This window comes from Phytophthora cinnamomi (genome assembly GCF_018691715.1).
Source record: "Phytophthora cinnamomi strain GKB4 chromosome Unknown Contig111, whole genome shotgun sequence".
NCBI classification, from domain to species: Eukaryota; Oomycota; class Peronosporomycetes; order Peronosporales; family Peronosporaceae; genus Phytophthora; species Phytophthora cinnamomi.
Genome location: NW_027151044.1, coordinates 81,915 through 102,474, shown reverse-complemented (window position 1 = coordinate 102,474; position 20,560 = coordinate 81,915). Strand labels below are relative to the sequence as shown.

Below are 20,560 nucleotides of genomic sequence, written 5' to 3'. Positions count from 1 at the left end.
CGAGTTTAAGACGATCGTGTGATCAGCATGTCGTGGAAGAATGTGGCACGATGCGCAGGCGAGTGTCGGCTCTCAGGAACAGCGTAGGTAGGAAGACAACGCTAAGAACACTTGTTTCCCACTGAGCAACTTTGGGATTGAGGAGGAGAAAACCTCGAAGGTGACAACCCCCTCTGTTACGAGTGACTATACTCCAACTGCCGTATACAGAACTGCAACTGCACAGTTCCAGTATACCCTGTCTGTATACCTGCCTGTATATCATGTCACTACAGCGACAGAAACACACGATCTTCTTCACACTCCCACTTCGTAGTTCTGGCGCATGAAGTTGCTGCATAATCCTTCTCTCAGATCGCTGTACCTAGCTTGTGTTAGCTCCGGTTTCCTCTCCAACTGCTGGTACCGGCAGCACATTCAAAAGCTGTCGTAGCTTCTTGAACTGCGTTGGTCCGAGAGATTTAGTCAAAATGTCCGCTACATTCTCTTCTGCAGGACAATACTCCAAAGCGAATTCACCACGCTCAAAGTAATCCCGCACTTTGTGATACTTAAGATCATTTCCTTTCACTTTGTAGTCTCCTGTATCTGCCTTAATAACAGCAATAGCCGCTTGATTGTCGTCATAAAGAACAGTTTTCTTGCGACGAATAGCAAGTTCCTTGCAAATATTGTGCGTCCACATAATCATTGTAGAACACTGAGACGCAGCCACAAATTCTGAGCTACACGTATCATCCGTTATCAAGCGTTGTTTCCGGCTTGAATACGCGAAAGTACAACCCTCCAATTGTAGCACAAACCCGGTAACTGAACGTCGATCGTCTTTTTCATTTCCTAGGTCTGCATCTGCATGTGCCACAACTTGTACCTCCTTCTCAGTAAACCGCCACGAGTCTACGAATGCCACGACTTGCAAGTCAGGCTTGTCGGTTCTCGTCCACACGAGTCCGTAGTCAGTAGTCCCACGTAAGTAGCGTAAAACCCGTTTCGCTAACACGTGATGTTCATGGGTCAAGCAGTTCAAATATTTTCCCAAAGTTCGCACCGCGTTCGCAATATCTGGGCGTGGGCATTGCGCCAAATACTGCAAAGAACCCACAATCTGTCGATAATCTAATCAGGGTCTGCATTTATGCATACCGGTTCAACTTCAGGAGCACCAGGTCTATGCAAATTGCCTTTCACTTGAGGAGTAGGTACAGGTTTACATTTATCCATCTTAAACCGTTTCAATACCTTCTCCCAGTATCCTTTCTGGGAAATCGTAAGCATGCACCCACGCACATACGTTATCTCCATTCACAGCAAGTGCTTCACATTGCCTAAGTCCTTGATCTTGAACTCGCTCTTCAATTCTGCAACCACCATCTCGATATTAGAGTTCGTTCCGACAATTAAGAGATCATCTACATAGACTGTCACGAAAACTTTGTTCGCTCCTACGGTTCTGACGTACACCCCCGCATCCATTTTGGTCCGCTCGAATCCACACTTCCTCTAGTACTTGTCAAGCGTTGATACCAAATGCGCGGGGACTGACGCAACCCATACAAACTCTGATGCAACTTGCAAACACGACCCGATCCATCATCAATGTATTCGGGTTGTTCCATATATATGTCAAACCAAAAGTAAGATTGATTGAGTGGGTATTAGCTTCTAGCCTGCCTACGATGCTCTTTTGTTGGCAAAAAGAAAAGCAAACATCTGTGGGAATCGAACCTCCACAAGTCTTCTTCAGTTTCAGCAATACATCACGCTTGCGAAGCCATGCACATTTCTGTCTCTTCAGCTTGATAAAGTCCCATCCCTACCTTTCCAGTTTGTCTAGGCGGAGCAAATTATTTGTACCACTAGCAGTATAAAGCACATTCTTGAGACATAGTGGGGCGGCTATCGCGGGTTGATTTTCATTCTTGACCCGAAGATTCACCGTCCCAACCAATCCTCTGTTCTTGGATGGGTTACCTTCTCAATCAAACACTAACGGTCCATCGTCCTGGCGTAAATCAGATAGAATGTCCTTGTTTGTGCTCACGTGGCAATCGCTCGCTGAATCCAGGATCCATTCTACGCCATTATCCATGGAATTCTGCGTGGCACCAACCTCCAAACGACTGTCGCTATGTCAATATCTCTCTGATTATCATTGCTTTTGCCAGCTTTCTTCTTGTTCTGCCAGCGCTTTCGCTCTAGAAGTTGCGACTCCGATTCAGTATCTCCACTACGAGGACATGGACAATTCACCTGAATATTCCCAGTCTTATGGCAATTCCAACACTCACGAGTATCTCCACCATCTTTCAGTTTCCCGCCCTGATTTCCCCCTGAACCACCTCGATTGCGATCATCCTTGGCTTTGTATTTACTTCTACCACGCTTTTTTCCTTTGTTTTGCTGTTGACCCTGCTATGGTTTCCCTTGACCTTTCTTGCCAGCTTGCGTGGAAGAAATAATATGGGCTGGTGGTGTATCATCACTCCTCGCGTCGAGTTCGGACTCCGCGCGAAGCGCATTCATCACTTGGGCGGAAGATGGTGCTGATCGCTGATATCCAGGGTCGCAGTGTTTCGAAAACTGACGAACAACTTCTCGGTGGGTCTGCACAACATTACTCAACAAAATCTCCGCGAATTCTTCATCCGAATTCACTTTCTTATAATGAAGTAACTCATTGCGCAATAGTTGCATCTCACGAAGCCATTCGTTCATATTGTGATCTTGCGAGTACCTGTTCGCGTACAACCTTTGTCGAGCAGAGATATAGTTTGCATACTCCCTCTTTGTCTGTTTATTGACAAAGGACGTCCACATCGCTTGTGCACTCATTTCATGACAGATAAGCTCAGCGTCGGCAATCGGAACACCATGCAAAATCGCTCCGCGAGCTACATTATCCATCATTGCAAACTGAACATCACTTACACTCGCGCGAACCGCAGCTTCGTTCTCAACGACGCACCCCAAATTCAGATGTGTCAAGAACGTCTTCAACTGCACTGCGTACAGATCAAAGCTACCTTGCATCACTGGTGGCTTGTTGTCCAACTTCATACCAAATCCACCACCAGCGTACTGAGGAATCATATACGGCGCTGCTGGAAATGCTCCAGTACTTGGCATCGCCGATCCGAACGCTGCCGAACTGGTTGGCCACGTCGCCGAAACACTCACAGGTGCCGTCATCGTTGGTGGTACCGTCGCCACAGAACCAGCTACAGAACTCGTGCCAATTCCACTTGTCCGCAATGCTCCACTTCCAGCCTGCCCGAGAAACGTGAATCCTCCACCAAGCATTCCACTCGTGCTCGTCAAACCAGCAGAGGTCATGCTCGGGGCTCCAGAGCTCCCACTTACTCCAGTACAGGTAGTCATCACACCAGAAGACGCCGTACTTGCTCCTGTAGAAGCAGCAGTAGACGTAGCAGTAGCACTACTCGTCGTTGTGGCAGTTGGACTGCTTGCAGTACACGACGCCGCACTCGATCCAGCCATTCCACAGAGCTCCATGAAAACAGTCCGTCAAGCTTGCGAATCTTGGGCTCATAACCTGGCACGATGCGCAGGCGAGTGTCGGCTCTCAGGAACAGCGTAGGTAGGAAGACAACGCTAAGAACACTTGTTTCCCACTGAGCAACTTTGGGATTGATGAGGAGAAAACCTCGAAGGTGACAACCCCCTCTGTTACGAGTGACTATACTCCAACTGCCGTATACAGAACTGCAACTGCACAGTCCCAGTATACCCTGCATGTATACCATGTCACTACAGCGGCAGGAACACACGATCTTCTTCACAAAATGCCACCAAGTATCGACACTACCGATTTACAGCTACCGTGAAAGGAAGAGACGATGCCGGGGCCCCACCAACAGCAGGAATGTGCACGATTTGCTGGTCAGAGTTTAATAGGAGCGTGTGAGAACGTTCACCGAGGCTGCAACGAGAGATGCTTTCAGTGGTGCGGAAGTCGCAACGTCGTGCCGAGCTGCTGCGTGTGCCAAAACGACGTGTGAGCACAGGAACAACCGGGTGCAATTCTGGTTTGCCTCAACAACAGGGCTCAAGTTTGGATGTTGGAAACCCTTGACTGGCATCCTCCATGAAAAACTTCATCAATTTTCTTCTTTCTTTTTTCCCGTGTAGGCTAGTTTACTTGATGCTAAGCTGGGCAATCAATCAAATGAAGCTTCTTGTAGTTACTGCTCGTATTTTTTTTGTAAGGAATGGGTTTGAGATCCATACTCATTTCTTGTCGTTTTCCGGTGGCCCGAAACTGGACGATAGTCGTGCCACCGCTTGCTGGGATTCTCGCAGTTGCAACTCGTGCTGAACTCGCGCTAGCTCACGCTCGATCTGGTTCTTGCGGGATTCCAAGACGCGAAGCGAGACGCCTACAAGAAGAAACTGACAATTTTAGTGGCCGCTTTAGGTAGCGAAAATGTCGGGCGGCATTTTCTTTACTTACATGACGTTGCAATTGACGCAGAGACGGCAGCGGTGGACTTGCTGCGATGACTGCAGCGGCTAGAGTAAGAAAAAGTAGACACAGAAGTTCTCGAACTTGCCGAAGATGCCACAGACTCGGTCTAGAATAACAACGTTAAGGAGATAACGAACCAGACACGTTTATTCGACGCGCCTACCTCGTCGAAGTCGCTTTCAGCGCCCAACAGGAGCTTAGGGTCTGGAACGAACAAAGCAAAACAAGCTAAGGATCCGCTTGGTTCGACATTCTCGTACGACGTACCTCTGTGGGAACTGTTTCGTTGGATACCACTACAGGATGGCTGGGATCTACCAGAGCCAGGTTGTTAGTCCGCGTATTGGCCCTCTACTTCGTTAAGCACGACTCTACCGTGACGAGAGTGAGGATGCAGACGAAGCTGGCATTTTGAGCTCTGTCGGCTCAGTGCGCACGCACTCCACACAGCTATAGAAGTTTTTCTTAGCAGCTTCTTCTAAATGCAGCGAACCCTCTTCGATCCTTTCTTGGCACAACGCTCACTTGTGCCGAAATCTGCGGGTCATTTAATGGAATTCGTTCGCTTATGGTGCGTCGACGGAACTCTCTACTAATCAACTGTCGTGTTCACTTCCGCATCTTCCCAGAGCCTTGTCGTTTGATCATTGACAATATCACTGCGTGCTTTTCCTCGAAACATGACGTCCAAAGCTTCAACAGGAGCGTCACGGTTCATTCTGCAATTTGCTGCAGCCATTCAAAACCTGAGCTCGCGAAGTTGGACCAAATACTACTGCTGGTGCTACCAAGATGGCGCTTACTATCCCCGTGGCATGGCGGGATGCGACCCAACGAGGCTTAAGTGGCGTTGTGGAGATTCACGCCTCAGACTTTGCCAATAACCAATTCGAGGACGCCTCTGTACGCGAGTTTATCGCGCTTGTTAACGAGAAGATTCGTGAAGCAACGTCTAACATGAGAGTCGTCCGCGAGGTGAAGGAAATGTTGCTGCATGGTGCGCGGGTGAGTAGCAAGCAATCGTTGGAGTACACCATTCCTGATGTGATGGGGAGCAGTCCTCGGTTTCTTGCTACGATGCGAGTGCAACCAAGCGGACACAATGGGACTCCTATGCTGGTGTTTGTTAAATTGCTATCGGGGAAAACCATTGCTGTCGAGTGTACGTCGGCGGACACTGTGGGTTTTGTCAAGGACAGAATTGAGGAGAAAGAAGGCGTACCAACTGACAATCAACGCCTCACCCATGTCGGCACGCAACTGCAAGACCACATCAGACTTTCACGCTATGGGATCCAGTGCTCAAGTACGCTGTACCTAGCGGTGAGAATGCTGGGTGGCTTTGCGGGACGCATGGCTCCATATCGCACCTTTGCAGACGTGTCGGATGGCTCGATCATAACTGCAGTCGATTTTTCTCCCACAGCCCCTGAGTGGCGCCTCTGCGACAAAGGCCTCAACATTGAAGGTCGGTGCATGAACCGCGATTGCCGTGCTTTCCGTCATATGATCATCGACCGGAAGAAGTTTGAGTTCTTTAACCTCATTCGAGATGACAACGTTCGATGTCCAATTTGCCGTGTCAAAGTAAAGCCTGTCACATGCGGGTTGTACGACTGCTCGTGGCGCTTTGAAGGTGTGAAGGCCGATGATGGGATGTCTATCTGCTCTCCATGGAAGGAGGCTAAGGGCTACGTCTACCACCGATTTGACGCCGATGAAACCAGTGGGTCTGTCGAATGGGCGAGTCTCGTGATTATGGTGAAACCAATGAACGAAGCAGTTGCTGCGAGATTGATGTTTTCGACGGAGTCTGTAGGTGTCAGCGAAGGTGACACGTGCTCAATTTGTTGGTCTCCCTTCGGCTCGCCCGTGCGTCGTTTGACTTCCACGGCGCGATGCGGCCACACTTTCCACCGTGTTTGCTCGCACAAGTGGTCCAAGCAGTGCAGCCACAACCACACGCAGCCAAGCTGTCCCATTTGCCGCAGAACGTTTTGAACGTTGGCGACCACACTCTGCGGTTGAGTTGGTGTTGGGAGTCGGCGTGGTTTGATAGCCCGGCACTTTCGTTCTTTTCTTTTGTGCTAATTTTCGTCGCTGCGCACAGACAAGGTTAACTATGACGGACGACATTTGAGGATGCAGCAGCACAGCAAATTTTCGTAGCTCGAGAAAAAAAAAGTTCAAGACAAACTGAAGTATTTGTCATCGATTGCTGCTCGCCAAGGCTGTACTCCGTCACATTGTTCAGTGTTTAAAGGAACGGGTGAGCCGCTTCACACGGGGCCTTGGTCTTCTCTCCAAAGTCCGTTTCACTTAGAGCGCTGCTGGCTTCACTGGTCATGCTCCCACATGATGAGGTCTTGGAGCTCAACACCCCTCACAACAGTGGTGCTCACTGAGCTACCCTTATCGTAAAGTGCGTACATGTCGAATAACCACAGCATCATTGGAAAAGCGAGGATCAATACTTCAAAGTAGTAATGATAGCCGCTATGAAATTAGAGAGCGTATCCTTGTGTCTCTTGTCCGAAAACGGTCTGAGCTGTTCGTCCTCATGTGAGGAGATGATCTTCGATGCCTAATTTGCTGAACCAAAGTAAAATGTATTACCTGAAGTTGTACGACTTATGATAGCGTGAAATCGGACACTGGTATGCTTGTCAGAGTCTCGTGACCATGGTGAAGCCGATAGGCAAAGCGGTTGCTGCGTTTGGAGGTTGGCTGCGGATGTTGGAGATCGTTAGGGTAGCATAGCACTAAATGAGCACAATATACCTCGCCTGAAAAATGAAATGAAGCGGTTGCTGCAAGATTAACGCTTTCGACGGAGTCCGTTGGTGTCAGCGAAGATGACACATGCTCTATCTTTTGTTCGGCTCACTCACGAGTCGCTCGACTACTACAGCATATTGCGGACAGAGTTTCCACCGTGTTGTTTTGCTTCCACAAGTTGTCCAAGGAGTGGGACCGCAACCTCATGCACCATTTACGTTTTGAACGTTGGTTACCACGCGTTGCGATTTAACTGGGCTGGAGGGTTGAAAGGCCAGTACTTCAGTTTTTTTCTAGTGCGTCGAATCCTCATCGCTGCTGAACAGGCAAGGTTACTAGTTAACTATGATGGAGGATATTGAGAATGAAACAGCACGATTTTTTTTTGTCGTTATAACACGAAAACGAATTCAAGAAAAACGACAGTTGAATTTCACATTATTTCGCTGGTCTTCTTGACTGTCCTTCGCCAAGGTGGACTTGGACATCGAACGTGCTTAGAACTCTAAAGAAACGGGCGAGCCGCTTCAAGGTTCGTCTTAAAGTTGTCATCGACGAACGGGACCTTCGCCTTCTCTCCAAAGTCCGTTTCACTTAGAGCGCCGCGGGCTTCGTCGGTCAACTGCTCCCACATAATGAGGTCCTGGAGCTCACCACCCCTCACAACAGTGGTGCTCACTGAGCTACCCTTATTGTAAGATGCGTACATGAGCATGGGGCTGGTATCGTTGATGTAGTCAGTGAAAGGAGGTGCGCACGACCGACGGCCACACTCTGGTGGACCGTTTTTCAAAATTGCATACCATCCATCCACGTTATATGTCGACACGGCAAGAATCTTAGGCTTCTCCAGTGCAGGGTTGTCGAGCCACACGACGGCGCTAACCCACTTGTGTCGCTGGCCCTTCTGGAAGAAATTTCCAAAGTAGATGTCTTTGGGGAAATACCACGCGTACATGACGGCCCAGAGATCCTTGTGCCAAATTGCTCGGCCGTACACTTGAGAGCCCAGAGGAGATCCCGTGCAGTCTGAGTCGGCTTTGCCCGTTGCTTTTAGTCCGCCAGTAGTCTCACCAGCCGCGTTGACAGCAGCGTACGGGTAGCATCCAGTTTGAATTAGGAGGCTTGGTTTGAATTTGACGGCTGCCTTCTCTGATATGGTGACTGGCTCCGGCTGGGCAAACGGCTGCACCTTGTCGTGGTCGATACTGGCATCTGCCACAGAGAAGGCCATAGTGGCGGCAATAGCTGTGATAAGTAGCGAAAGTAAGTTCATGATCTGGTTGACAGGCGACGAAATCGAAAGTGTTTGGTTCTGCAAGTCTACGTAACAGACCATGGTCAATGATCATGGAGGCTTAGCTTCAGAGAGCCAGCTGTAGCACCTGAATCCTAAACAAAGAAGATTTGCGAAATCGGTATCGTTCCTAACGATGACGAGCATACATGTATGCGTGTACCGTAAAGTACCTTTGCGTACCTGCGTCGTGGAACTTGATCGAGAGCTCTTGACAGCTATACTAGCCACATAAGTCTTAGTCAAGTTTGTTCTGTTTTCCTAGTCCACATATATCCTTAACAGTACTTCAGTGAAGTATCTTCTCAACAAAAGTGATGAACGCATAAATTCCAATGTATAACGAAGTCAGTTTAAATGCATGCCAGGTTGAAGAACGCAAAGAACGTAAATAGAGAATCTCTTAACTCGCGGAATAAAAGTCAGTTTGACCGCATAACGTTATGCATTACCTTATTTTAATCGGATGATAGATGATTAATTTTAATTACACAAATATGATATGCTCTCGCTGAATCATCGTAACTGCACGCAAGCTATTCCCCCCCCCTACGCAATATTTGTACTGTACTGAAGTTCAGGCATTTAGTAAAGCGAACCTGAAGTATCATCCAACTTGATAACTTTATTGGTAATGTAGCATATTAAAAACGCATCGCTATTCGCAACATAAGCGTTCAAGTATATCTGACGAGCTGTTTTACCACCAAAAGTGTATTCCGCTAGTGTTGCGGTCTCCGTAAGATCTGCTGTGAGTCGCAACCAAGTCGCTATCAACTTCAAAGGATGTGTGCCAACACACCAGCCCAGTAGTCGGAGTATGGTCTGTGATGTGACGTTCCACGGAGTCTTAGGTTACTCCGTGGGGTGCCCCCACCGGTCTGGAGGATGGGAAATAAATCACGAACTGTGCCAGAGCACACAGTCCAGAGTTTGGTGCAAGGCCAGTCTAGATTTCAGACCAAAATTTAACTCGCATGAGGGCTATTATTCGCAGCAACGGCCAAGTGACTCCTGATATGTTGTTGCGAAATATTTAATAAATAACTGGATCGGATCTTCGCAATTGAAATCAATATATCCGTCGAATTGTCGTGAATTTTCGCATCGCGCCCTGAATAAATTCAACATGCGCCCGAAAAATAGTTTGTCTTGTTGTCCGGTTGGGCAAATCTCGATTGTATTATTGAGGACTCCAATCGATACTGCTGGATTTATTGTACTGTATAAAGAGGTTGCTTGCGTCGATATACCACTGAATACGCTGCTCTCCACTCTTTGACTTCTCGATTGCCATCGACTCCGAGGTCAGTCACAGTTCAATTTCACAAACATCACCGTCTCCAACCCAGATGCGGTGTAGACACCAACCGGGCTCTTGACATTGAGAGTAAGCGTTTCACTGAATTTACGGATCCATTCGGTCGCAACGTATCCGCCCCTTGAAGTTGCAGTTTCGAGTGTATTGTTTTGTCGGCAAAAGAAAAGTGCGTTCATCATTTTGTTTGGTGTCCGGGGCCGTCCGTCGCCAATCGTTTCATTTGGCCTCTGTCAGAGAATTGCGGCCATCAGTCCCTGGTTTCGAACTTATCGCAAGCTAGTATCTCGGGTGCTGCAGTCGTACTGTAAATGCCTTATCCCGTGGTCAACTGATTGACTGATAAACAAACGATTTGCCAGGAACGCAATTAAGCAGAAGTGGCGAACTTTCAATACTTCTACAACTTACAAAGTATAAGATCGGTATTAGGCGAAGTTCGCCTGCTTAGTATCCGCGAACTTGATGATCGTCTCCCCCCCCCCAACGCCCGAAAAAAGCTTCCTAAATTTGATCCTTAGACGTCGACGGCATTGAGGTACGAGATCGTGGCGATAGCGTCGTCGTAAGTGATGGATGTGCTCGGCTTGGTCCATCCCTCCGGGAACATCTCCTGCAGGAAGAAGGTAGCGACGAACGTCGTAGCCGTCGAATTGCCGTTGTCTCCACCGAATCCACGCAGGAACAGCGCCGACTCAGCACCGGCAATGAAAGCGGGAGTCGCACCAAAGTCGAACTCCGGATTGTGCTCCTCACCCCACGCCACACGAGCGGCACGGATCGTGGCGACGTCCGTGACGTCCACAGACCCATCCAGCCCGTAGTTCAGGACGTCGTTGATGAGGCCGGGGGTGATGAGGTACGGGTCCACGCCGAAGTACGAGTCGATGCGAGCCAGCGACGCGTCGTGCTCCACTTTGTCGTTGTGTTTGGACAAGTCGTTCATGTCGAACAGGTCCGGCGATAGGCTGCCCATGACAGCCGCCAGGTCCTCGGCGATGTTGAACCTTTCCATGACCACGGCCAGCGCCTGGTCCACCGTGATGTTCTTGCCGTCCCGCGGGAGGTATCCGTGGTTGGCCAGCGTGTTCATCGCGGGGCAAGGTGAGCGGCGGAACGGGGTGGTGGCGTTGACGGCGCCCGAGGTCAAGTGGGTCGGGGGGCGGTAGTACTCGCCCACGGGCAGGGCCGCAGCTTCGGCGAGAGCAGCCTCGGCCTCCGCCTCAGTGTAGCCGTACGTCACGCCAAAGGCGGCAGCAACGAAGACAAAAGATGCCGTGATGGAGACCATGGTAGCGGTGCCTGGAGGTGAAGCGAGTCGGGAGGTAATTTGGTCTTGCGAGCAAATTGAGGAATGGCAACCCGCTGAGGCCAAGCTGCCGCAGTGGTTGACATTCTTCTGGTACAGTACATGACCATGACCTGACCTGTCAGGGTGCGCGACACGAATATGGCTGATCGGCAGGCCATGAGTGCATTTGCACGGGGTAATCAGGCCTGTCGGCGTTGGGCCGTAAGTGATCTTGAAGCAGAGTGATCCTGCTCAGCCGTTGCACACGCCCTTCGTCTCTACTGGCGAGACGCATCAATGCTGCGGGCTGTAAGTTGAGGGGGCTCATCGCAGAGGAATAGCTGATACCATGAGCTACATGAATTAGCAGTTGAAGCCGCTGCTATAGTAAGATTTCGATCTTGTAGAAAGAAAGCCACGACGACCCCACGATGCCTGCGCCTCGGATCGATCTGCTGGACCACCGAAACGCCGACGCTGTTCCATGCGATCTCGCACCAGCAAGTTTGCGCCAGTATGTGCGCCTGCCTGGATTTTGTCCTGGATCACGTTGCTGCCCACCAGTTGCGTGCGACTGGAGTTGCATCGACACTTGAGCGAGCCTGGACCTCCCAAAAGCTGCAATCGAACGACGAGGTTGACGGATCAAGTGTACTGACCCCGTTGTCACCGCGACTTCTGCTTTGAAGAAGAACTCCTGGGTCGCACATACAGCGATGGTTCTCATTCGTCTGCCAACGGTACTCTCACCATCATGTCCAAGGTGCGTGTCCACTTCTCCAGTCGCGCATGATGATTCGATACCAAAGTGGCTGTGAGCAACAGAGTCCGCTTGTGATGCGTGAAGTAGCACGAGGCTTTGCTTTGATAGCACAGTGCGACGGCGATTGTAAACGCGACAGCGCTGGCGAAGGAGACCTTTATCGTGAGAAACTGAGGGGCCGGAAGAATGTGTAAATAGGAGGATCGTACACCTCAATGGTCTATATAATAGGCGGTGGTGTAGGTAAGGAGAGATAGAGGTATGGAAGAGGACAGCAAGGTATCTGAAAGTCACGTAAGCTGCGTACTGGAAAGGCCTGAAGTGGACCTGTTGGCAGTCGAGGAGTTAAGAGTGTCCGAGCGTACTTCTCACACAACGAGCGCGTGTGGTAACGTGAAGTGTGGACACCGATCTACATGTAACAGCCTACTCTACAAATCATAGAATGCGACCAGGGCTGGTCTGCTAGGCAAGCGAGAGGTCGAGACAGTGAGCAAGACAGCGCTATTTCTTTATTCGTTACTACATTTTCGCCGTTACACAACACTGCCACGCGTTCTTGATGCGGCACCGTCGTCTACCGCAAACCACTTTACATCTCCGTCACGCCAAGATATGAGACTGTAACGAGTGCGTCGGCGAGCTTGATCTGCGTCGGGGATTTCTTCCAGTCTGAGGGGAACTGCTCGCGCAGGAAGAACGTCGACGCAAACGAGGTCTTGCAGTAGTTCCCATTTTGACCGCCAAAGGCTCGCAGGAAGAGGGCAGCCTCAGTGCGAGCAATGAACGCTGGCATGGCACTGAAGTCGAAATTCGGGTTGAACTGCTGGCCATAGGTGATACGAGCAGATTGGATCTTGGCCACGTCGTTCACGTCGACCTGGCCGTCGGCTCCGTAGCTCAAAACGTCGTTAATGAGGCTGGGAGTAACGACGGCAGGGTCCTCGCCGAAGTACGAGTCCGAGCGTGCCATTGACGCGTCATGTTCGATTGGATCGTTGTGCTTGGACAGGTCGTTCAGGTCGAACACGGCAGGTGACAACGCTCCCATGACTGTAACCAGATCTTCAGCGATATTGAACTTGTCCTTGGCAACCGCCATCACCATCTTGATCGTAACGTTCTTGCCGTCGCGCGGGAGGTATCCGTGGTTGGCGAGTGTGTTCAGACCAGGACATGGGGAGCGGCGGAATGGAGTCGTCGCACCCGGCCTGCCGGAAGTCATGGTCGACGGCGGTCGGTAGTATTCCCCAACAGATGTAGCCGCAGCATTGGCGAGTTCAGTGTTTTCAGCAGTGGTGTATCCTTGCGTCACCCCGAAGGCGGTGGCGACGAAGGCGAGGGTGGCGAACCAGGAGACCATATTGAAAGAGAGTCGCGATGGTTCAGGTCGTGAGAAACTTGCGTTCGTTGGTTGTCAGAATAATTTGAAACTGATAGCTAGCAAAAGGAACCAACGTTGGGCATTAGTTCATCGCCGTCAGACTACGTAGCTACCCCATAGTCTTATTCCTCGCCCGTTTGGTTTAGCCATCCTCGACTGCCAGGTGACCTAAGACTGCCATCACGTGTCTATAGGGCGCAGGATCCGTTCGTTTCGAACATCCCAAATCATCGGAATCTGATGGTTCAGGCTCATGCGACTACGTCCTATGTCCACCCACATGTACTATAATCCTATACCACCAAGTCTGACGAAACAATTGCAATGGACTTGAGCGCTGTTAGAGAGCGACGAAAGCAGCGTTGAGTTCGGTTGAGCGACAACACCAACAGCGAACTTCAAGCAAAGTGACGGACTCAACGTAGCCGAAGGAGGCTCTGTGTGCTAACTTTTCTGAGAGCGGTCAGTTGAAGATAAAGCAAAATCAGTAGAGATTGCACCCTTGCAACGCCGCGGCCTCCGGTCACTGAGAGGCACTGATGTTGGTTTCACTGCCCCAATATATTCTTGCACAGATGGCGGCGCGAGCTCCGACAGACGATCTCAAAGGATGGTTCTCTTGGAAGATCAGACCGTCAAGCAGTTGGGCCTTCATCACATCGACAGCACCTCGATTCCTGCCAGAAATCTCCTGGTTGAGCAAGTAATCTCGGTTCACATCTCGTGATGCCCCCAACAAGTTGAAATCCTTCCGTCCCGATGCTCTCTATTCGATGCAATGGAGCCTAGGTTTTGCTCCCTAGACCCCTAGACTGTAGAGTGTAAACTCTATCTAGACTGCGATCTTAGTCCACCTGATACGAACTGGGGCTGGGACGAACGAGGACAATGCCAGCCAACCTTATTCTGCCTTATAAAGACATGTTAGTGGGTCATAGAACGAAAGCAGGTATTCACGATGGACATTACTAACATGCTGCTTGCCGCGTTAGCAGACTCCTGCTGGTAGTACCCGAGTTGCGCTCGCAACGGACATCATACTCGATCTCATTCTCCAATTGTCCGACAACTCGTCAAAGTAAGCCAACGCCAGCAAGGGCTCTCTAGCTTTCCGCCTTACCGCACGTTCCATCGCAATGGTTTCCTGGCTCACCACCCTCTCGTTCGTCGCCACTGCGTTTGGAGTCGCCCAAGGCTACAGCATCGCGGAGAACCTCGCGCTGACCACGGCCGCCGCGATGCCGGTTGGCGTGTACTACCGCCCGCCGAGGTCCATGACGTCCGGCAAGCCGGGTGCCACGACGCCGTTCCGCCGGTCGCCGTGCCCTGCAATGAACACGCTGGCTAACCACGGATACCTCCCTCGCGACGGTAAAAACATCACTTTGAAAATGGCGCTGGCGGCCATCCGGGACAAGTTCAACATCGCTGAGGACCTGGCGGGTGTCATCGGCACGCTGACCCCAGGGCGGTTCAACCTGAACGATCTGTCCAAGCACAACGATCCGATCGAGCACGACGCATCGCTGGCGCGTTCGGACGCGTATTTCGGTGAGGACCCGGCGTTCATCACGCCCAGCCTCTTCAACGACGTTCTGAGCTACGGCCTCGACGGCCAGATTGACGTGACGGATGTGGCCAAGATTCAAGCCTCCCGCGTCGCCTACGGCCAGCAGTCCAACCCGGAGTTCGATTTCAGCGCCACGCCAGCGTTCCTCGCGCAAGCGGAGGCGGCTCTCTTGCTGCGAGGGCTGGGTGGGGAGAACGGCAACTGCTCCAAGACTTCGTTCGTGTCGACCTTCTTCCTGCTCGAGACGTTCCCGATGGACTGGAGGAAGTCCCCCACGCAGATCACGTACCCTGACGTGCTTGCTACGATCTCCTCCATCAATGCGGTGGCGGTGTAAGCTGGCTTAGCGGCTGTGGTTGGACCACAGGGCGGAAATGGCGTGATTTCTGTCATCGAGGTTGTCACCAAGAGTAGATTGTAGTGCATAGTGGATATATATTGATGAATGAAGTCGATGATCAAACAGCGAGTAAATCCAACCTCAACCTTAAAAAAAAAAGAGAACCCAACGAATTTGGTTGGCGAACTGTTTCCCTCAAAGTCACCATATTTTGCTTTTGCCGATAATGTATTGGATCATTTAACTCTAATTTGCTCACTGAGGTACGGCTTGATGATCATCGACTTCATTCATCAATATATATCCACTATGCACTACAATCTACTCTTGGTGACAACCTCGACGACAGAAATCACGCCATTTCCGCCCTGGGGTTCAACCACAGCCGCTAAGCCAGCTTACACCGCCACCGCATTGATGGAGGAGATCGTAGCAAGCACGTCAGGGTACGTGATCTGCGTGGGGGACTTCCTCCAGTCCATCGGGAACGTCTCGAGCAGGAAGAAGGTCGACACGAACGAAGTCTTGGAGCAGTTGCCGTTCTCCCCACCCAGCCCTCGCAGCAAGAGAGCCGCCTCCGCTTGCGCGAGGAACGCTGGCGTGGCGCTGAAATCGAACTCCGGGTTGGACTGCTGGCCGTAGGCGACGCGGGAGGCTTGGATCTTGGCCACATCCGTCACGTCAATCTGGCCGTCGAGGCCGTAGCTCAGAACGTCGTTGAAGAGGCTGGGCGTGATGAACGCCGGGTCCTCACCGAAATACGCGTCCGAACGCGCCAGCGATGCGTCGTGCTCGATCGGATCGTTGTGCTTGGACAGATCGTTCAGGTTGAACCGCCCTGGGGTCAGCGTGCCGATGACATCCGCCAGGTCCTCAGCGATGTTGAACTTGTCCCGGATGGCCGCCAGCGCCATTTTCAAAGTGATGTTTTTACCGTCGCGAGGGAGGTATCCGTGGTTAGCCAGCGTGTTCATTGCAGGGCACGGCGACCGGCGGAACGGCGTCGTGGCACCCGGCTTGCCGGACGTCATGGACCTCGGCGGGCGGTAGTACACGCCAACGGGCATCGCGGCGGCCGTGGTCAGCGCGAGGTTCTCCGCGATGCTGTAGCCTTGGGCGACTCCAAACGCAGTGGCGACGAACGAGAGGGTGGTGAGCCAGGAAACCATTGCGATGGAGCGTGCGGTAAGGCGGAAAGCTAGAGAGCCCTTGCTGGCGTTGGCTTACTTTGACGAGTTGTCGGACAATTGGAGAATGAGATCGAGTATGATGTCCGTTGCGAGCGCAACTCGGGTACTACCAGCAGGAGTCTGCTAACGCGGCAAGCAGCATGTTAGTAATGTCCATCGTGAATACCTGCTTTCGTTCTATGACCCACTAACATGTCTTTATAAGGCAGAATAAGGTTGGCTGGCATTGTCCTCATTCGTCCCAGCCCCAGTTCGTATCAGGTGGACTAAGATCGCAGTCTAGATAGAGTTTACACTCTACAGTCTAGGGTCTAGGGAGCAAAACCTAGGCTCCATTGCATCGAATAGAGAGCATCGGGACGGAAGGATTTCAACTTGTTGGGGGCATCACGAGATGTGAACCGAGATTACTTGCTCAACCAGGAGATTTCTGGCAGGAATCGAGGTGCTGTCGATGTGATGAAGGCCCAACTGCTTGACGGTCTGATCTTCCGAGAGAACCATCCTTTGAGATCGTCTGTCGGAGCTCGCGCCGCCATCTGTGCAAGAATATGTTGGGGCAGCGAAACCAACAGCACTGCCTGTTGGTTGGTACCTCTTACAGTGTATCGAATGAACCTCTAGCTAGGTTGTTCAGTCCCCAAAAGTTATTTCCATGCTATCCACAGGTATATTGAACACGCGAGGCCTTGCTTTGTGTACATACATACATGCATGCACTCATCTCAATCGCTGCAGACAAGTAAAGTTTCAAGACACTGCAACACCTTTCAAGCGATCGATTTACACACCTTGCACCTCTGCACCTGCTGTCTGCTGATGAGGTTACCGGTACCAACATCTTGCCTAATGAACAAATCACGAAAGACGGCCGAACAGGGCATTCATCTCCTTGCTGCCCACGAACTTACCTACCCACTCAGCGCGTACACCCAAAATTTTCATTTTCGTCATAGACTCCACTTGCCACATTTTATGCCGACGCTGTAGGGTCCGCATCGTTCCCAACCAGAGCGCCGGTCGCGGGCACAGTCTTGTGCTCCGCGCTCTTGGATACGCTTTCAGTGTCGTCGTTCTCGGCTGAAGGATTCTCCTCGTTGTTGCCCTCGTCTTCGTCGTCGCTATAGTCTATCGTGAAGACGCCCACAAACTTGGGATCCTTCGAAGCGTCAGCACTATCCGCACCTGCTGCCACATTCGGGTCTTCAGGCTCGTCAAGTGCGGCACGCAACATCTCGTGAGTGCCCTCGTCCTGCTTCTCTTCAAGGTCATCTGTAGACGATCCGTGGTCACTACCCCCATCTTCTGCCGTGGCTGCCTCGGAAGACGACCCACTGTCGTTCTGTTGGCTAGTGTTTGTAGACGACCGCCGCCTCCATCCCCACTTCTTCGGGATCGAAACTTCCGACAGTTTGCTCCGCATTGACGTAATTGAGCTCCGAGAAAGTGACAGCTGACGTCTCCCTATGGAAGGCCCACTCGAGTTACTGCCTACGCTAGTGCTGCTCGCGCGGTTGAGCTCACTTGTTGAGACAATGCTCGCGTCACCCTCTCCACCGTTCACAGGCATCGAGGTCGTCGTAGGCATGGCCTTCTTCCGCCGCGGCTTCTTTTGCTTGGACTTTTGCTTCAGCGGGTCTTCTCCTGTGCGCAAAATCGTGTCGTAGCGGCAGTACACGCACTCATCCGCAACGTGGTTCAATAGCTCTTGAGGAGAGGACCCTGCGCGATCACGCATGAACGCATGCCACGAAGAGTATCCACCATCAAGCGTACTGACGAAACGGAACCCACGCTTCTGGAAGAACAGTGCCGCCTGGTTGAGGCAGTCCGTATCCAAACGGACAGCATCCCGAACACTGGTCTTAACGTCCTCCGAGGTCACGAGCTCCGGTGGGATACCTACACCATGACCCACCAGCACCACGTGCACTTGAGACTTCATCGGGTTGAACGCTTCCATACTCTTGGCAATCAGCTCCGGCGAGTCAAAGACCGAAGGATCCAGCGTATATGCCACTGGGATACGACCGCTCTTGAGGTCTTCGGAACTGCGCAAGCCACGGCAGTCCACGACGAAGAAGCGAGGGCTGCTCGTTCCAGTCTGCTGCTGGTCGCTCGGCTTGTCGCCGCCGCCCATGAGCTGTGGACCGACTTCTTCCACGCTGACGGGCAGGGCAAAGTACGCCGAAGGCGGGTCGTGTATCTCGGCCGGGTGCTCCCACTGCGTCTTACCTGTCTGCGTATGGTACCAGAAGATCTTGCCCGCGATCGAGCGCGACTCCTTCATCACCCATTGCGACATATCGACCGCAGCTTCGGCCGTGGATTTCCGATCGGAACTCGGTGGCCCGCTCAAACTCCCCGACGAGGGCGGGGCACTCAAGCCGCCGTTGTTCGACTGCGCGCGCGCCTTCTTGGCAGCCATCCCCGCGCCCGATCCGTAGGCGATCTCGATCGCCTGGCGCGACGAGCACCTGATCTCCGCCGTCGCCTCGCGCTGCGAGCACTTGTACGTCTTGGGCGTCTTGCTGCGCAGGCGCGACGCCAGCAGACACAGGAAGCGCACGTGCTCCTCGTCGTCGAAGGCCTTGGCGGCGAACGTGGCGCGGATCTGCTCCTGCACCTGCTCGGTCGAGTCGCAGCTCGAGAGCTCGTCCTCCCTCTGAATCAGCGCGGCGATCACGAAGAACAGTCCAAAGAGCGAGTCCCCCGTGAGCAGGTACTGGTCCATGACGAACACGAAGGCGGCGGGGGGCACCACTTGGTACAGGTGGCCCAGCAGGAAGTCCGCGGCGAAGAGCTTGCCGGCGACGCTCCACTCGTTGCCGCACCACTGGTTCAGCAGGTGCGCGAGCTGCGGCGCGTGGTAGCTCAGCAGCTGCTCCACGAGCTGCTGGCGCTCGCGGCGCAGCGCCTGGGCCTCGTCCTCGTCGGCGCGGCGCTTGCTCTCCTCGGCCAGGGAGGAGGTCGAGTCCATGGAGCTGGACCTCTGCAGTCCGGAGGCTGCTCCACCTCCGGCGTAGGCCTCGTCCATGCTGCTGCTGCTGCCCCTGTTGCTGCTGCTGCCCAGGCCGCCGCCGAGCGTCGGCGCGTCGGCGAAGAGGCTGTCGGCCACCACGAAGTGCGGCAGGAAGTGCGCGCAGTACTGGTAGAAGCAGTCGTAGATCGTGGGCAGCGGCATCTTGAGCAGGAAGAAGGGCGCCACCACGCGCGCCATGCCCGTCGAGTAGGCCACGCTCTTGGTGGTGAGGAACCACACGAGCAGCACCTCGAGCTCCTGCTGCACGCGCTCCCTGGCCTTGGCGTCCGCGGGCTCCAGCACGTCGGCCACGTCGCCGCACTCGTCGCACAGCAGCGGGTCGCGCGGCAGCTTGCCCAGCCGCTGCAGCATGCGCTCGAACTCCTGCGCCGCCGAGCCGTGCTGCGTGCGGCGGTACACGTTGAGCAGCACCTGCCAGATCTCGCCGCGCAGCGCGTCGCACTGCGGCGGCAGGCACGGCGACACGCTGGCCAGCACGCAGCCCTTGACTTCTTCGACGCCCGGGCGGCGCGTGATGGGGCGCGCCGCCAGGTCCGCGCAGTCGGAGGAGGAGGACGAGGAGGAGGAGGAGGAAGAGGAGGAGAAGAGCTGCAGCAGGCTCTCGGCCAGGTGCGCGCGCTCCTGCGCGGCCTTGGAGGACCACAGACGCAGCGCCTGGCGCGTCAGCACGCGGCGCAGCGCCGCTTGTTGCTGCGCGGCGGCGGACGGAGACGCCATGGCCCTGGAGGAGGAGGAGGAGTGCGTCTGACGCGGCTGGAGACGTTGTGAGGGGGGAGAGGAGCAGCGGCTGGCCTCTTTTTGCAAAATTATATAATGCCACCCTTGTGGGACGGATGTCATGGGCGGCAAATGAGCTGGATATCCTATGGGTTCGATATTTGAGGGTCGTTTCACCCCCTTCCCGAGGGCGGTGTACTTTCCGCGTTTTGTAACGGCCACTTTTTTTTCTAAAAAGCAACTTGTTCACTTTTAAGACAGAACTAACTTTGTAAAGGAAAAGTGGGTAGTGTATTTTTTTCCTTACGTGTCAACGGTCTTTTTTTTTCGATGTGTCTGAGTTGGTGCAGCCCTTTCTCTGCGCGCTGTTGGGGATAAGCACG

At 52.8% G+C, this 20,560-nt stretch overlaps 7 protein-coding genes across 8 annotated transcripts; 1 reads left to right on the top strand and 6 right to left on the bottom strand.

Annotated features, from left to right (window-relative positions):
• Nucleotides 1-4,248: 4,248 nt before the first annotated feature.
• Nucleotides 4,249-4,896, bottom strand: IUM83_15705 (uncharacterized protein; the record flags this gene model as incomplete). 2 transcript variants are annotated; one of them, XM_067940540.1, is made up of 5 exons in its annotated part: nt 4,249-4,397; nt 4,472-4,521; nt 4,624-4,690; nt 4,754-4,800; nt 4,862-4,896. In XM_067940540.1, 5 exons carry the CDS (start codon nt 4,894-4,896, stop codon nt 4,249-4,251), a joined length of 348 nt encoding a protein of 115 aa, XP_067782019.1. The 2 variants fall into 2 exon arrangements, with proteins under 2 accessions (XP_067782019.1, XP_067782020.1); XM_067940541.1 differs by having other exon boundaries at nt 4,472-4,592; nt 4,650-4,690.
• A 2,873-nt stretch (nt 4,897-7,769) lies between these two features.
• IUM83_15704 (necrosis inducing-like protein NPP1 type) lies at nt 7,770-8,603 on the bottom strand (the record flags this gene model as incomplete). Its single annotated transcript, XM_067940539.1, has 1 exon — nt 7,770-8,603. The coding sequence occupies one exon, from the start codon at nt 8,601-8,603 to the stop codon at nt 7,770-7,772; it is 834 nt and encodes a 277-aa protein (XP_067782021.1).
• Nucleotides 8,604-10,396: 1,793 nt separating this feature from the next.
• IUM83_15703 (Chloroperoxidase) lies at nt 10,397-11,170 on the bottom strand (the record flags this gene model as incomplete). Its single annotated transcript, XM_067940538.1, has 1 exon — nt 10,397-11,170. One exon carries the CDS (start codon nt 11,168-11,170, stop codon nt 10,397-10,399), a length of 774 nt encoding a protein of 257 aa, XP_067782014.1.
• A 1,355-nt stretch (nt 11,171-12,525) lies between these two features.
• IUM83_15702 (chloroperoxidase) lies at nt 12,526-13,296 on the bottom strand (the record flags this gene model as incomplete). Its single annotated transcript, XM_067940537.1, has 1 exon — nt 12,526-13,296. The coding sequence occupies one exon, from the start codon at nt 13,294-13,296 to the stop codon at nt 12,526-12,528; it is 771 nt and encodes a 256-aa protein (XP_067782132.1).
• A 1,157-nt stretch (nt 13,297-14,453) lies between these two features.
• Nucleotides 14,454-15,224, top strand: IUM83_15701 (chloroperoxidase; the record flags this gene model as incomplete). Its single annotated transcript, XM_067940536.1, has 1 exon — nt 14,454-15,224. One exon carries the CDS (start codon nt 14,454-14,456, stop codon nt 15,222-15,224), a length of 771 nt encoding a protein of 256 aa, XP_067782015.1.
• A 401-nt stretch (nt 15,225-15,625) lies between these two features.
• On the bottom strand, nt 15,626-16,396 carry IUM83_15700 (chloroperoxidase; the record flags this gene model as incomplete). The annotated part of the gene is made up of 1 exon (XM_067940535.1): nt 15,626-16,396. One exon carries the CDS (start codon nt 16,394-16,396, stop codon nt 15,626-15,628), a length of 771 nt encoding a protein of 256 aa, XP_067782016.1.
• A 2,703-nt stretch (nt 16,397-19,099) lies between these two features.
• Nucleotides 19,100-20,177, bottom strand: IUM83_15699 (tbc1 domain family member 23-like; the record flags this gene model as incomplete). Its single annotated transcript, XM_067940534.1, has 2 exons — nt 19,100-19,142; nt 19,252-20,177. 2 exons carry the CDS (start codon nt 20,175-20,177, stop codon nt 19,100-19,102), a joined length of 969 nt encoding a protein of 322 aa, XP_067782150.1.
• Between the last annotated feature and the right edge of the window lie 383 nt (nt 20,178-20,560).